Source organism: Mustela nivalis (assembly GCF_964662115.1).
Source record: "Mustela nivalis genome assembly, chromosome: 1".
Classification (NCBI taxonomy): Eukaryota; Metazoa; Chordata; class Mammalia; order Carnivora; family Mustelidae; genus Mustela; species Mustela nivalis.
Window position 1 is genome coordinate 190412051 of NC_139020.1, and position 14257 is coordinate 190426307.

A 14257-nucleotide genomic window follows, 5' to 3' on the forward strand; every position below is an offset into this window, starting at 1 on the left:
TTAAGTGGTCTACATGCATTATTTTATTTAATCCTCACAATAAGCCCCAATATGACAAATGAAGAAAAAACTGAAGCGCAGAGGGGTTAGGTAATTTGCTGAAGGGAAAATGACAAATAAATGGCAGAGCTAGGATTGAACCTAGAGTTCTCTGACTTTCAGCTTCTTGCTAGAGTGTGTTACTTTTCTAATTCTCTTACAGTTTTATAACTTTGATGTAAAAGGTCTATTATTAATTCATTCAATAATTGAATTTTACTGAACATCTGGCATTATGGTAGGCAATGAGATAAAAATAAAATCCAAAACAGACTGATATTATAAAATCACAAGAGCACTATGAACAGTTGAATATAATTAACACAAGCATCAATGTTACTTATAAATCAGTCTGAACTTGGTGGCTGAAAAGTTTTCTATAGTAAAAAAGACCATAAAAACAGTTACTTTTGAGAGAGAGGTGCTTATTACTCATTCACCTCCCTCTTGTTTCTCTATGTTCCCACAAAGGCTTAAGGGTTCTGACAGTTTTTCAGCATCAGTAACATTTTAAACAGTAACAGCAGTGTATTTCTGAGAAAAATCAGAAATGCTCCTAGATGAGATTTCTGGACTATGCAAACATTAACTTAGATTTATTATTATAATACTAGAAAAAAAAGCATGCCTCATCAACATGAATGGTCACCTGGGAAGAGTGCAGATCAGAAAGAGTGCTATAAAAGTGCTGGGAACTATGATTGTACTTAAAGACGGTACGATCATGTTCTACCACTTACCACTTTGCCCTTCTAAACCTTGACTGATGCAAATTATTTTACAATTTAAATATTTTTGTTTGAAGCACTGGCACAAACACAAACACCAACGTTTTAAATTTTAGTTCTTGCTACTTTCAACAACCTGTCTTAATCTCTTAACTACATTTAAAACTTCATATTATACATGTAGCAAAGGGTGATTCTGATGCCTTGGTTTAAAATGTCATAAAAACATCTTAAAGTACCTTTTAATAGAGACACTTTAGCAAGAGGTTCATTTAAGTCTTGCTCATCCATTTGGGCGTCTGCACGGGACAAAAAAAATAATTACAAATAGTAATCAGCTCCATCCTCAAGCTATCACTATCAAAATAAATAAATGAAACTTACACAATGATCGTATCTGGATAGTTGAAATTAATTTAAACAATATACCCAAGATTCAAGGGAGAAACTTCAAAAATGGAGATTGCTTTCCCCCCTAAACATAAACTTTGAAATCTCAATCTATATTAACCTGCACACCTAAACTGCTCAGCTAGTAACCAATAGCATCTGTAGATTTGCAAACATTAGGTTATAACTCACCTGTAGTGTCGTCACTACTTTTTTCCTTGCTCGGACTCAGAGTATCTGACAAATCAGATTCTTTTGCTTTTGCCTGGTTTTCTACCAAGAAAAAAATGAAAGTAGAATCTAATTACCACTGTATCAGTAAAATTGCTTTAGGCTTTGAGTGCTCTAAGTCTACTGATATGCAAAATACTTTTAAAATTAACTGAGGTCACTTAATCTCTTACTTCTTCACCACTCTAGTCCAAAATGGAATGCTGGTTATTACACATGGCTCATATTAAATTATAATGTGGATCATGTCTGCTGTGCAGAGGGTCGGGGCTTTTGTCAAGGCTGTACACTGGCCAACTAGAAACAAAAATGAAGCAAGCTTTGCTAAAATATTCAGAGAACTGCAACAAATATAGCAAAATTCCAAGACAATGTGGACATTGTATGAAGATGATGCAAGGAAATGGCTCTTTTATATAAAAACACTAGTTAGGTTGCCTTAGCAACAGTTATACTCAGTAATATTTATATTTATATAAGACTCTAAAATCACAACTATTATAAAAATGACATTTAAAACAAGAAAAGCAACAGCCTTTTATATCTTAAAAAAAATAACTGTACCTGAACTACACTGAGAAAGACTTAAAAAAAATTTTTTGTGATTATTTGCAAGTGGTACGCTGCCTGAGCCAATGAAGGCATCCTAGGCCTCGTTTGCAACAAGTTGCTCTCAAAACTCTTAACTATAAGCCCAACAATTTATTAAAGATGACTGGCAATTAATTAGGCTGTAGATCCTTATCTAAAATTGCACACCTGCATGTATTAGAATAGCGTTTAGAGTGATGGTCGTTTCTCTCACCAAATCTTATAGCATCTCCCCATTCTCCACTAGGTCTAAGCCTAACTTTACATGCCAGTATTTAGCTGTAATTTGGTCCCTACATTAATTCACACATGAGCTCTGTTTCAGTCAGGCTAGCCTCTTTACAGGGCTGAGATATGCTGGCTCACTATCATCTCCAATTCTTTGAGTTGATTCACTAAATTCAATGACCATTCTCTCTGCTTGGCCTATTCATTCTGTGAGATACAGCTTAAGCCCCACCACCTTTAAGGGAGTCTTCATTTCTCCAGCAAGCTGCTCCTTTTTACTGTATATTCTCTGTGTCCTATGATTTTATAATTAATAATGTTCTATTTTATATCATTCTATGTGTATTTATGTATCTTATTTCTTTAGTTAGATTATAAATTCTCTGAGCATATGATTTTTTTTATAATGTTATAGCTGTTGTTTGAGGTAACACACGTCAAAAACTTAAAATTATATAAGAATGTTCACTGCAGCGTTGTTCATTATGGAATGGAAAATACTCAAGATATATTCCTTACTATTAAGTAAAAATAAAGGCTGTTAAAGAACAGTATGTATAGTATGACTCCAGATTGAAAAGAGCTATATATTTAGCTATGAATTTTCAGCTGCACATATTTATTCAAGCCTAGAAGGATCCACAACAGAGATACTCACTGTCATTTCTGGATGTTGGGACATGGCAGATATTTACTAACTTCATACTGTCATACATTATTTGAAAAATTTTGTTAATATATATTGCTTTATAACCAATTAAATCAAGAGATATCTTCCAGGAGCACCTGGGTGGCTCAGTGGGTTAAAGCCTCTGCCTTTGGCTCAGGTCATGATCTCAGGGTCCCGGGATCGAGCCCCACATCAGGCTCTCTGCTCAGCGGGCAGCCTGCTTCCTGCCCCCTCTGACTGCCTCTCTGCCTACTTGTGATCTTTCTCTCTGTCAAATAAATAAATAAAATCTTAAAAAAAAAAAAAGAGAGAGAGATATCTTCCATTTTAAAAGTGATCAGAAACTATCTAAAACCATTAATTAATATTAAAATGTATTTAATACAATATTAAAATATAACTTCTTATGGCTATTCCATTAAGAACATCCCTAGAATGTGTGGCTTAATTTGTAAAATAGGTGATAGATTATAAGAAGCCTTTTGCTTCTTTTCTCACTGCCATTTCTAGTCGAAGTCAGGTCAACTGCTGAGAGACACACAGCTTAGATTAGAAGTGGAGTCACTGACCATGGAGACCCATGGGAATCCAATCTATGACCTCTGGTGCATTCAGTGTGCTGTAATCAGACATTTCTGAATGTTCCAGTTTTAATCACAAAGTTAGAGTCTCAAAAATTAGTCTCATCTAATCTTATACATAGATGGGAAAGGAACCACTCTGGGAGAATTAAAAAATGACTCTCTTCTGATTTTAATATTTTTGGAAATTTTATGATCAAGATATTAAGGTAAACCAAGAAGAACATATTTTCAAAAGTATTCTTCTGGCTTTGAAGGAACTTTAATTTTATATAGAGAGTATTAGCCATGAAGGTAAAATTATAGGTGGGACCAAATCTTCCATCAAGATCTTACTATAATATAAGTCCCATGAGAGCAGGGATTTTTTTCTGTTTTGTTAACTGCTATATCCCCATTGCAGAGAACAGTGTACAGCACATAGTAAGTGCTCTAAAAAAGAAGATGTTTGAAGGCACAAATCTATTTTGAGTAAAAAGACAAGTCAAATCATGTTCTATCATTGGTATGTCCTGATAATAGATTATTATATAGAGGCAAACCAAATCTATTCAAGAATGAAACAGGACAAAACAAATGAGAGACAGAGTATCTCTTTTCAAAATATCCATTCTTTAGCTATGAAGTGGCAACCAACTTTCTTGTATCAAAAAATCCTTGCTGGTTGATTTTCTATGCAGTACTTAATCACTAAGATATATACCAATAGCATATAGAAGGAAACAGAACAATAGCTACCAACATTCATACCAAAACTGGAAAGTTTACAACAAGGTGACTATTTTCACTAGGTCTCTGAGAACACATAATGATGGATGGGCAAAAAACAAACATTCTAGCCACAGACCACTTCCTACACCAATGGAACCATTAGTTGGAAAGAAAGCAAGAAGGGTCATGAGAATTAACATTTGTCAAATACCAGAATGCTGCTTCTTGCTTTATAAGCAACATTCATTAAATCCCTACAAATTCCGACAGTTAAATATTGTCGATTCCACTTTACAAATGAGGAACTGAAGTTTAAAGAATAAGTTGCCCGAGGGCATATAGCTAGCTAGTTAGTGGTGGAACCTAGAGTTGAAACCATGTTTTCCATGGTATTCTTTCTAGTTCTACCCTAAGGCTTCAGTAAACATACCAATGACTGTTAGTTGAGTTAGGGTTTAAAAACAAAGTATACGCAACCTATGATTACATTTTGCATTAGGTGAGCTAGAGAAAGAAATATGAAGACTTATAATACCTAGTAATTGGCAATCTCTAGCAACTGTTATTTTCAATTACATAAAAAAAAAAATTCTATCAAAAACATCATCCAGGAAAGCCTTTTAAAAAATAAAACAACTTAGCTAAATCCTAAAGAAGTACCTGATAGCCACATATAAAGCATTTAAAATGTAATGTATCTCAGGCATCTAATTTCTTACAAGGATTAGTATACCTCTCTGTACATTAACTGTGAGAAATGCTTGTAAAATGTTGATTGCTGACAGAGAAATCTCTGGGTATATAAAACTTAGATCTGTATTATCATTCTTAAAGGATGTATTTTATTCACTTGCATGGACTTACTTGCTGTAATTTATTTAATAAATGCCTTCATTACTGGCATTTATTATGTTTCATTATGTTTTCTTCTTTTTGCTTTTAAAGCATTAAAGCAAATACCCTTGCATATTTGTCCAATTTGTTTCTTAATATAAAAACCCAGAAGTGGAATTGCTGGATCAAAATGCAGGCTCTTTAAAGCTTTCAACACATATTTTATAGCCAGGTTTCAAAAGCAAATCAGTAAAGATGGCACAAATCTTTTTCAATATTGACATCACATAATTTCAAGCAAACATATTTTAATTCAGAATGCATTAAATAGAAGAATTAAAGTAGCAAGATATTTTTCTTAAAGGACTGATTTTTTTCCTAAGGCTCTACTTTCACTTTAGTGTGCTGGCTATTCAACTCATCTGAATAGGTATTTGGGTGGTGAAGTAAAAGCTATGTTAAAATCTGTTCTCATCTCACTTTAATTAGATGAAATAAATTGCCACATGTACTAAAAATAGTTCACTGCTCTGAAACCCAATGCCTGTTTGCCAGAACAATATTAGTGATGCATATTCTATGCATTCTTTCCCCAAATATGGCATCTGCCATGCACAAAATTCAGAATGGAAGCCACCGGATACTTGAAATAACATTCTCCTTTTAAATATTTTTAAAAGCCAAAATGATTCCAGTTGCTTTCATAAAACAGAATGTACTGAAATCAAGTATTCCAAACTTTTATTACTCATTGTTTTAACTGACCAAAAAGATTGTGAATCTACTTATCAACTTTATACTGGTAGGTTCGGCTGAAAGTCCTAAAATGATAATGAGCATATCACACCAAACTTATATGCCCGATTTCCCTAATGCATAACAGTGACTTGGCAATATAATGCTTTAAAACACACTTTTCTTCTCTGACAACTGTAACAGAAGAGAATTAATAGAATAAACTATTTCAGACAATTTTAAGACTACCCATTATAAATATAAGAAGACGCTACATAATCACTTTTGTTTAAATCAAACTGATAAGCCAAAAATTAAGAAAATATTAAATTTCATAAGGAATATTAAAGGTATGACAATCACAGAAGTAGAAGTAAAAGCATTTTTCACCTGTTGTTTCAAAAAAGATTTACACTGTATTAATTAAAATTTTATATCAAATATAACAAACAGCAAATATCAAAGCTGAAAATAATGCTAGAAGTGAGAAAGACTGAAACACATCTTTTAAAACCTAACGAAACCAATTTAAAGCACTTAAAAAAATACATGTATATACCCATTTAAAAAGAAACTTTCTAACTAAGATATCCTTCTTAAGACAGAACTCCAACTATTTCATATTATATGATACTGTTACTGGATTGCCATCTGGTGAGCTATAAGAAATAAATTGATGGTTAAAATACTATGACCTTGGAAATGTACACTAACCTCCATTATCCAAAAGAGTGGTCAAAACCCACAGAAAACCCATAGAAAACAAACCTTTTGAAAGCTTTGTTTCTTCTACCACTTTGGTTAGATGCCCCTCGACGATCAGCTTCTCTGCCAAAGAAAACAAACGTTACTATCCAAGCCCAAACCGAGTAGCATTTCCCTGAGCGGGGCAGTGTAACACATTCCATGACCAAATTTAAAGATGATAATATTACTCCCATGACTAGGCTTGTACAAAACCCTGAAGCTGGAAGGAGAACTAAGAAAACTCAAACTGTAATAGAGCAATGAGATTAATGAAGAAATTTGGAGGTATGGGGACTATTTGTCTTTTGTTTTCATTAGTTTTTACCTTATCTAAAAAGCCTAGACCTTAAAAAAAAAAAAAAAGACTCAGAACAAAAATCCTCTTTAAATCAAGGACATGAAGTTGAAATAAAGGAATTCTGAGAAAGTATTTATTTAAATAAAGAAGCAATACAAATTATGTTATACCAATAGTTTACTTTCCCCATTGATACAATTTAGAAGAGATGCATATATGACGTGCTTCAGTAAAATGATTCATTTTTAAAGATATTAAAACAAATACTGTTTTGTTTTATAGGGGATTCTCTATAAATGTATAATGTAGCTTCTTCATAATTTATTTAAACTGAGATCTCCATATTCTACATTTCATTGAGAAGGATATCTATTCTGTATATCCCCCTATTTAATCCTGTATGTCAGTTGGTCTCCTTGAATTTATACTTTTCTTGTAAGTGAAGTCATTTCTCTATTCCTTCACTCTTCAAGACAGTGCAGCTTGGTTTATGCCCACCACTCAAGTACTGAAAACTGTTCCAAGATCACTATAACCTTCTCTCTGCCAAAGGTCATAGCTCCTTTTAATAACTTTCATTTCGTATAAGCTCTTTGTGGAATGTGGCACTGTTTGCCCCTGCTCCTTAAAATCTTTTTTTAAACGTCAAAGTAATAAATTTAGATAATTTTAAAAGGCAGTCCTACAAGATATAAAATGTAAGCTGTACTTTCCATCTTCTGTCCTACTTTACTCCATTCTTTAAATTCACTTCCTAGAAGCAACAATTTTTTTTTTTTAAAGAAACAACTTTTAACTTCAAGCCATTTCTTCTGGTATTTCCATTTCCATTTCTTTCTTTCTTTCTTTTTTTTTAAGATTTTATTTTATTTATTTGTCAGAGTGAGCACAGGCAGACAGAGTGGCAGGCAGAGCAGAGGGAGAAGCAGGCTCCCGCCCAGCAAGGAGCTAGATGTGGGACTCGATCCCAGGACGCCGGGATCACGACCCGAGCCGAAGGCAGCGGCCCAACCAACTGAGCCACCCAGGCGTCCCTCCATTTATATTTCTAAATAAAATACTGCTATTTCTTCACTTTTCCATTTTAGACACTATTTACTGACAATCTCTTACTGATGACTAAAAAAGAACTCATAGTCCTTTTTTACTATCATCCTTCTAAGAGAGTTACATTTTGTCCATCTATACTCAGTATGTGTATTATGACTATTACTTATATTTGAATCATAATATGCTCCAATTATATTTTTCTGCTTCGACCTTCTTATACAACATGTAGTGATTTTTGGAGCTTGCAATATCTTGTTTTATTTTGCTAACTTTTTATATATCTACCTCAAACACAGCCCAAGTTCTTTTTTTTTTTTTTTTCTTTTGCCCAAGTTCTTACAGAACCATAAAAACTTTCAATACTGTCAAATGTATCAGGTAATCCATTATATTATATATCCCTGTCTGTCCCTTCCCCCAACCCTTTAATCTTCCTGTTCCAGTCTGGGCTATATCCAAAATTCCATACCCCCAGAATCTAAATGTTTCTCATCCTGTTTTATTTCCTTGTTTTAGTGTAACATATCCTGCTAGTCTCCTGAAAGGGAGATGACAGAATGTTGACTTTGACTTTGACTCCTTTGACTTTCTCTTTGTTCCTCTGAAAATGTTAGTGTTCTACTCTCACCTTTGACTGACGGTTTGACTAGATACACAATTCTATAGGAAATAATTTTCCTTCAAAATTTTGAAGCATTTTCCCACTGTCTTCCAGTTTCAAATGATGTTGAGTCCTGTTCCTCAGTATGCATGGTAGATAGCTCTTGTGCTCAGCAAAGCCTGTTGTGCTTGTCCTTTCTGGGCACCTGGGGGACTGCAGGTTCCAAACACCCTAGCAGTAAGGACAGTCCACATAACTGGTTCTAGCCAGGGCCAAGGCATTTAAGAAAGAGTAGTAGTTTTCTATACTTCTATCCTCCCCCCATTCTAGAAACCATGTGCTGAGATGGCATAATTCTTTATCTTAAGATGGTAAAGGCTCCATGAACTTAAAGCTCTGAATAACAATACGGAACAGTGTTCTCTCCTTTACCATGGACATGTAGCATGAGTGCAAAAAAATATTTCTTTAATTACGCCATTTAGATTTCAGAATTTTATTTATTGCTATATTATAATTTAGTTTATTATGACTAATAGAGTATGAGATCCTTTGTTTCTCTTTGGCAATTTTCAGAATCTTGTCTTTACCCCTGGTGTTTCTAAATTTCATATATTCAGAACATGGTTTGTTTGTTTCTTTCTTTCTTTCTTTCTTTCTTTGAGGTGAAATTCATATAACAGAAAATAATCATTTTAAAGAGAACAATTCAGTGGCACTTAGTACCTTCACAATGTTATGCAACCACAACCTCCATCCAGTTCCAAAACATTTTTACCACCCCAAAAGGAAACCTCATGCTCATTAAGAATTTACTTCCCATCCTCCCTTCCCAAGCCCCAGCCATCACTTGTCCGCTTTCTTTCTGTGATTTCCTATTTTGGATATTTCCTATATATATACAACATCACACAATATGTGAATTACTGTGTCTGGCTTAGTGTGTGTATTCTAAAATATACTGTTGCATGTTCAGTGTATCCTTTCAGTTTAGAAGCTCATTATCTTCAATTCTGGGGAATTATCTTCTGTTTCACTGATAAATTCTTCTCTTTTTCATTCCTCCTCTTTTCCCCCTCTCTCCCTTCCCATACTCTGGAAATCTTATTATTCAGATGTTAGATCTCCAGGATCAATTCCTTAATTTTCTTAAATTTCCTCCCCTTTTTTTCTTAAATAAAACCTGAAGCCAACTCTTGACTTTTGTGTTGTATTTTCTGGAACATTTCCTCTACTTCCTCTTCTAACACCAACTCAAAAAAGATATATGCACCCCCATGTTCACTGCAGCATTATTTACAGCAGCCAAGATCTGGAAACAACCTAGGTGTCCAATGATACATGAATGGATAGAGGAATTATATATATTAACCAGCAATAAAAAAGAATGAAATCTTGCCGTTTGGGACAACATGGATGGACCCTGAGGGTATTATACTAAGTGAAAAAAAAGAGAAAGACAAATACTATATGATCCCACTTACATGTGGAATTAAAAAACAACAAACTCATACATACAGAGAACAGACTGGTAGTTGCCACAGGCAGGAGGCGTGGGGTGAGAGAATTGAGGGGAGGGCATCAAAAGGTATTTTTTAAAAAAGGCCTTAGGTATAATACAGACCACAAAAGCCATATGTGAAAGGACAAATAGATTTGACCTCAAAGAAATTAAAATTTTCTGATCAAACTCGCTATAAATACAGGTAAAGGGCCAATGACAGATACGGAGAAAATATTTGAAAAATAAAGAACACATAAAAGGTTATTATTCATTCATTCATTGAACAATTAATTAGGGGGTACTACTATGTGCCAGATACTCTCCTAGGTGCTAAAAACATTAGAATGAACAAATGACAAAATTCCTGCCCTATTGGTTCTTACATTCTAATGGAGGTGAGGAGGGAGAGATGATAAATAAACAAGTAGTACGTCAGATGGAGGTTATGAAGAAAAATAAAGCACAGAAGAAGGAAAGGGAGTATGGGGATGGCAAAGATGTCAGGCCCTCCAAAAATGAGTAAGAAAAAGTCAAACAACACAGACGAAAAGGGGCAAAGAATAACAACACTGAATTGACAGGCCAAGAAAAGAAAATGTCCAGTAAATGTGAAATTTGTGGATTACCCACTGAAACAATGCCATGGCATTATTCACTCATCAGTTTGGCAAACATTCAGTACCTGGAGGGGTGAGTGAGTAATCTTGTGTCCTTCTGGTGTTGAGTGTAAACTGGTATCATCTTTTTTTAAAGGGCAGTATTGACAGAATTTATCCAAATGCTGAAAGCACATGTCCTCTGACCCATCGTCCCTACTCCGTGTATTACTCAGGAAAGAGACAACTGTACAAAGATTTTCAATGCAGCATTGTCTGTATATAGTGGAACACAAAATTTTTATAGTTCTACCAAGAAGAAAAAAGCATTAATCTTCAATATCTCTGTCACCAACAACAAAAATTCATTTTAGATAGTATTAATTACTTGTCTAACTACTTCCCAAACATCTTCATCCAGAAATCCCTCAGGAACTTCATTTCACCATGTGTAATATGGAACTTCTCTTCCTTTGTCTTGGATGGATTTGGTATCTCTCCTTGTCCACAGTCTATCATTCCTATCTCTAACAAGCTATACTGCAGCTATCTTTTTTTGTCTACCTTTCCCAACATACTATGAACTCTTTGATGGATATACTCATTCCTTCAAATATTTACTCTGTACGAGGTACAATACTAGGTACTCCTCATCTATCAAGGATTATTACCAAGATAAACGTGATAAATAAAGAATTTAGTCTAGTGCAAGCTAGATTTAAGCGTCCACTTTAATTCCCAACACAATTTAATTCCCAACACAATTCTGGCACATAAAACAGGTTCCACAAATGTTGTTCATGAATATAGCAAATAATAATATAAATGCAGACTTTGAAAGCCATTACAATCTTTATCTAGTATGCTGAAGAGCTAAGCATCACCTTGTTTAAAAAATTCTAAACACACCTTAGGAGTAACTTACAGCTCAAAATGCTTACCCTTGGAACAAAAGCTGAAGTCCCCTACCATGACCTGTAAAGTCTACATGATCTAGCCCAGGGGTCAGTCATCTTCAGTGCCATAGTGCCACATGCAGCATGCTCCCTGATGGGTAAACAAGGTTTTATAGGAACATAGCTAGGTCCATAAGTACATATTGTCATAGTCGCTTTCCTCTGCAATGGCAGAGTTTAGTAGTTGCAACAGAGACTTTACAGCCTGCAAAGCCTAAAATACTTACTATCTGGCCTGTCATTTAAAAAAAAAAAGAAAAAAAAAAAAGAACTCCAATTTGAGACCAGTTCCTGTTTTCATAGTTTCTATCTCACACACTCCTTCCCAAGACACATGTACACCTCACTCAGCTTAGCTCCAAATCAGTTCAAATCCCACATGCTACCTTTTAGCTACCTATGGTCTTACATTCTTTTATTTTTCTTCAGTGGACTTATTACTACCTGACATGTTATTAGTTCATTAGTTTTTGTTTCCTCCAAAGAACGTGAACTCCATGAAGGCAGAGCTTTCCTTGTCTTGTTCATTTCTGTTACCTCCACAGCTATAAAAAGGCCTGGTAAACACAATATTGATGCTTAATAAATATTTGTGGAATGAATGAATTAAACATCTATTTTTAAAAGGGTCAAATTTGGAAAAATTACTTGAATGTTTTCCTCATTCTAAAAAGCTAAGAATTAAATATGCAAAATGTTTTTGCACAGGACTAATATCAAAGTGCTAAATAATAATTACCTGCTGCTATCATCACTATTGAAATTATTATTATTATTATTTAAGGTTACATTCTTAAATCTAGTGGCCTGTAATTAAGTAATTGAGGAAAAGGGGCACCTGGGTAGCTCAGTCAATTAAGCATCTGCTTTCGGTCAGAATCTCAGGGTCCTGGGACCCAGCCCTGTGTCAGGCTCCTTGCTTAGTGGTGAGTCTACTTCTCCCCTCCCTCTGCCTGAGGAGTGGGAGACTCTGAGTGGGAGACTCATGCTCTCTCTCTCTCCCTCAAATAAATAAAATCTTTAAAAATTAAAAAAAAATAAGTAATTGAGGAAAAGAACACTTAAAAAAACATTTCTGGGGGACCTGGGTGGCTCAGTCAGTTAGGTACCCAACTTTTGATCTCAGCTCAGGACTTGAGCTCAGGGTTGTAGGTTTGAGTCCCACACTGAGGTCCACGCTAGGCATGGAGTCTTCTTAAAAAAAAGTTTCTAACCACTGGTTCTCAACTTGGAGTAGACACCTCAATTCTTTGGGAGCACTAAAAGTCAGAGGCTATTCTGTGACTCAGAAGAGAACCTCTGTGTAATCATAAATGCAGGTCTTCAAAGAACCATTTGACTTTGTACAACTGAAAGATAAAATAAAGGATTTTCTTTCTTTTTAAAAACTCCCTTTTTGAGGGATATTCTAGAGAGATAATTGTTCATTTTGTATTTTAAAACCATACCTTAGAAAAAATTTTATTCATTTATTAGAGAGGGAGAGAGAAAGTGCACATGCACAGCGTGAGGGGAGGCAGAGCAGGGAGCGTGATGCAGGGCTCACTCCCAAGACCCTGAGATTACCACCCCAGCTGAGGGCAGACACTTAATTGACTGAGCCACCCAGGGGCCCTAAAGCATACTTATTTATTGTGAAAAATAATAAACAGAAAGGGACACAAAACACAAAGGTACAGGCTATTATATGGCTACATCTCAAATCAAGAAACAGAACCTAATCACAACCCCCTAAAGCTTCCCACAATTCCCTTTCCAATCAAAACCCCATAAAGGTAACTACCATCTTGACTTCATGGTATTTAATTACTTGCATTTCTTTATAGTCACACTACCCAAATGTGCATGAGTAAATAATATAATTGTAAGGGTTTTGAACTTCACACAAGTGGAATATTACAGTGAGTATTCTTTTGCGTCAGGCTTCTTTTATCGAATATGCCTCAGTGTGTATTTCTCCATTTGCCTACTAAAGGACTTTTGGGTTATTTCCAGTTTTGAGCTGTGAATAATGCTGCCGTGAACATTCTTGCATTTGCATACGTTATGCATAGGCATTTCTATAGGGAACCTCCCAAGGGGTAGAACTGATGGGCACAGTAAGTTTGACATTGGAGAACCATCACCTAAACATTTAGTTTAGTCAGAAAACATTTGATAGAGTTGCAGAAACTGCCAAATGTGGTCAAAGAACAAATAGAACAGAACCAAATTTATTTCTTGGATGATAAAAATAAATTATGTACTAATTATATTACTACATGGCACAAAATAAAAATAAAAAACAATGCATTCAAAAGAAGTAGAAGCAGCACAGGTATACCTATACTGGATTTAATTCTTTATGCTACAGAGTTACTTTCCTCACATGACAGCTACAACCAGTTGAAAGCAGAACATAAACTCAAACAGCACTACCAGATACTTATGTCAGCTGCATAGGGGTCTTAACTGACAGAAGAGAAGAGCAGATGAATATAAAAGAACTACATAATGTGTTATTTGTAACAGCCAAACTGGAAAACATCTTTAAAGTCTCAAAGTTAGGTTTCATTACAAAAATAATGTTATCACTTGGGCATCAAAATTATGTGCTGGGGAACAAATTTTCTAAATGGCCTGTGTACTAGTAATTAAAAAGTTAAACAATCTTTAGAATGTCATGAATATATTACTTTAACAAGAATGATAAACCTCTCTCAGTCAGCTTTTACTGCCTTGTGACTAGAGCTAAAAAGGGGAGAAAACAAGTTACTTAAGCAAGAAA

At 34.8% G+C, this 14257-nt stretch overlaps 1 protein-coding gene across 48 annotated transcripts in view; it reads right to left on the reverse strand.

Moving 5' to 3' along the window:
* The window catches only part of SLMAP (sarcolemma associated protein), a 140714-nt gene that overhangs the window by 27431 nt on the left and 99026 nt on the right, over window positions 1–14257 (reverse strand). For 37 of the 48 annotated variants that reach the window (XM_082738810.1, XM_082738801.1, XM_082738804.1 and 34 more), the window contains 3 exons: window positions 6507–6566; window positions 1350–1430; window positions 1007–1066 (listed from right to left, as the gene is read on the reverse strand). In XM_082738810.1, coding sequence (XP_082594936.1) covers window positions 1007–1066; window positions 1350–1430; window positions 6507–6566 — 201 coding nt within the window. Of the gene's footprint in view, window positions 1–1006; window positions 1067–1349; window positions 1431–1561; window positions 1747–6452; window positions 6567–14257 lie in introns of those variants that run through there. The other 11 variants (XM_082738814.1, XM_082738780.1, XM_082738788.1 and 8 more) reach the window with 2 other exon arrangements.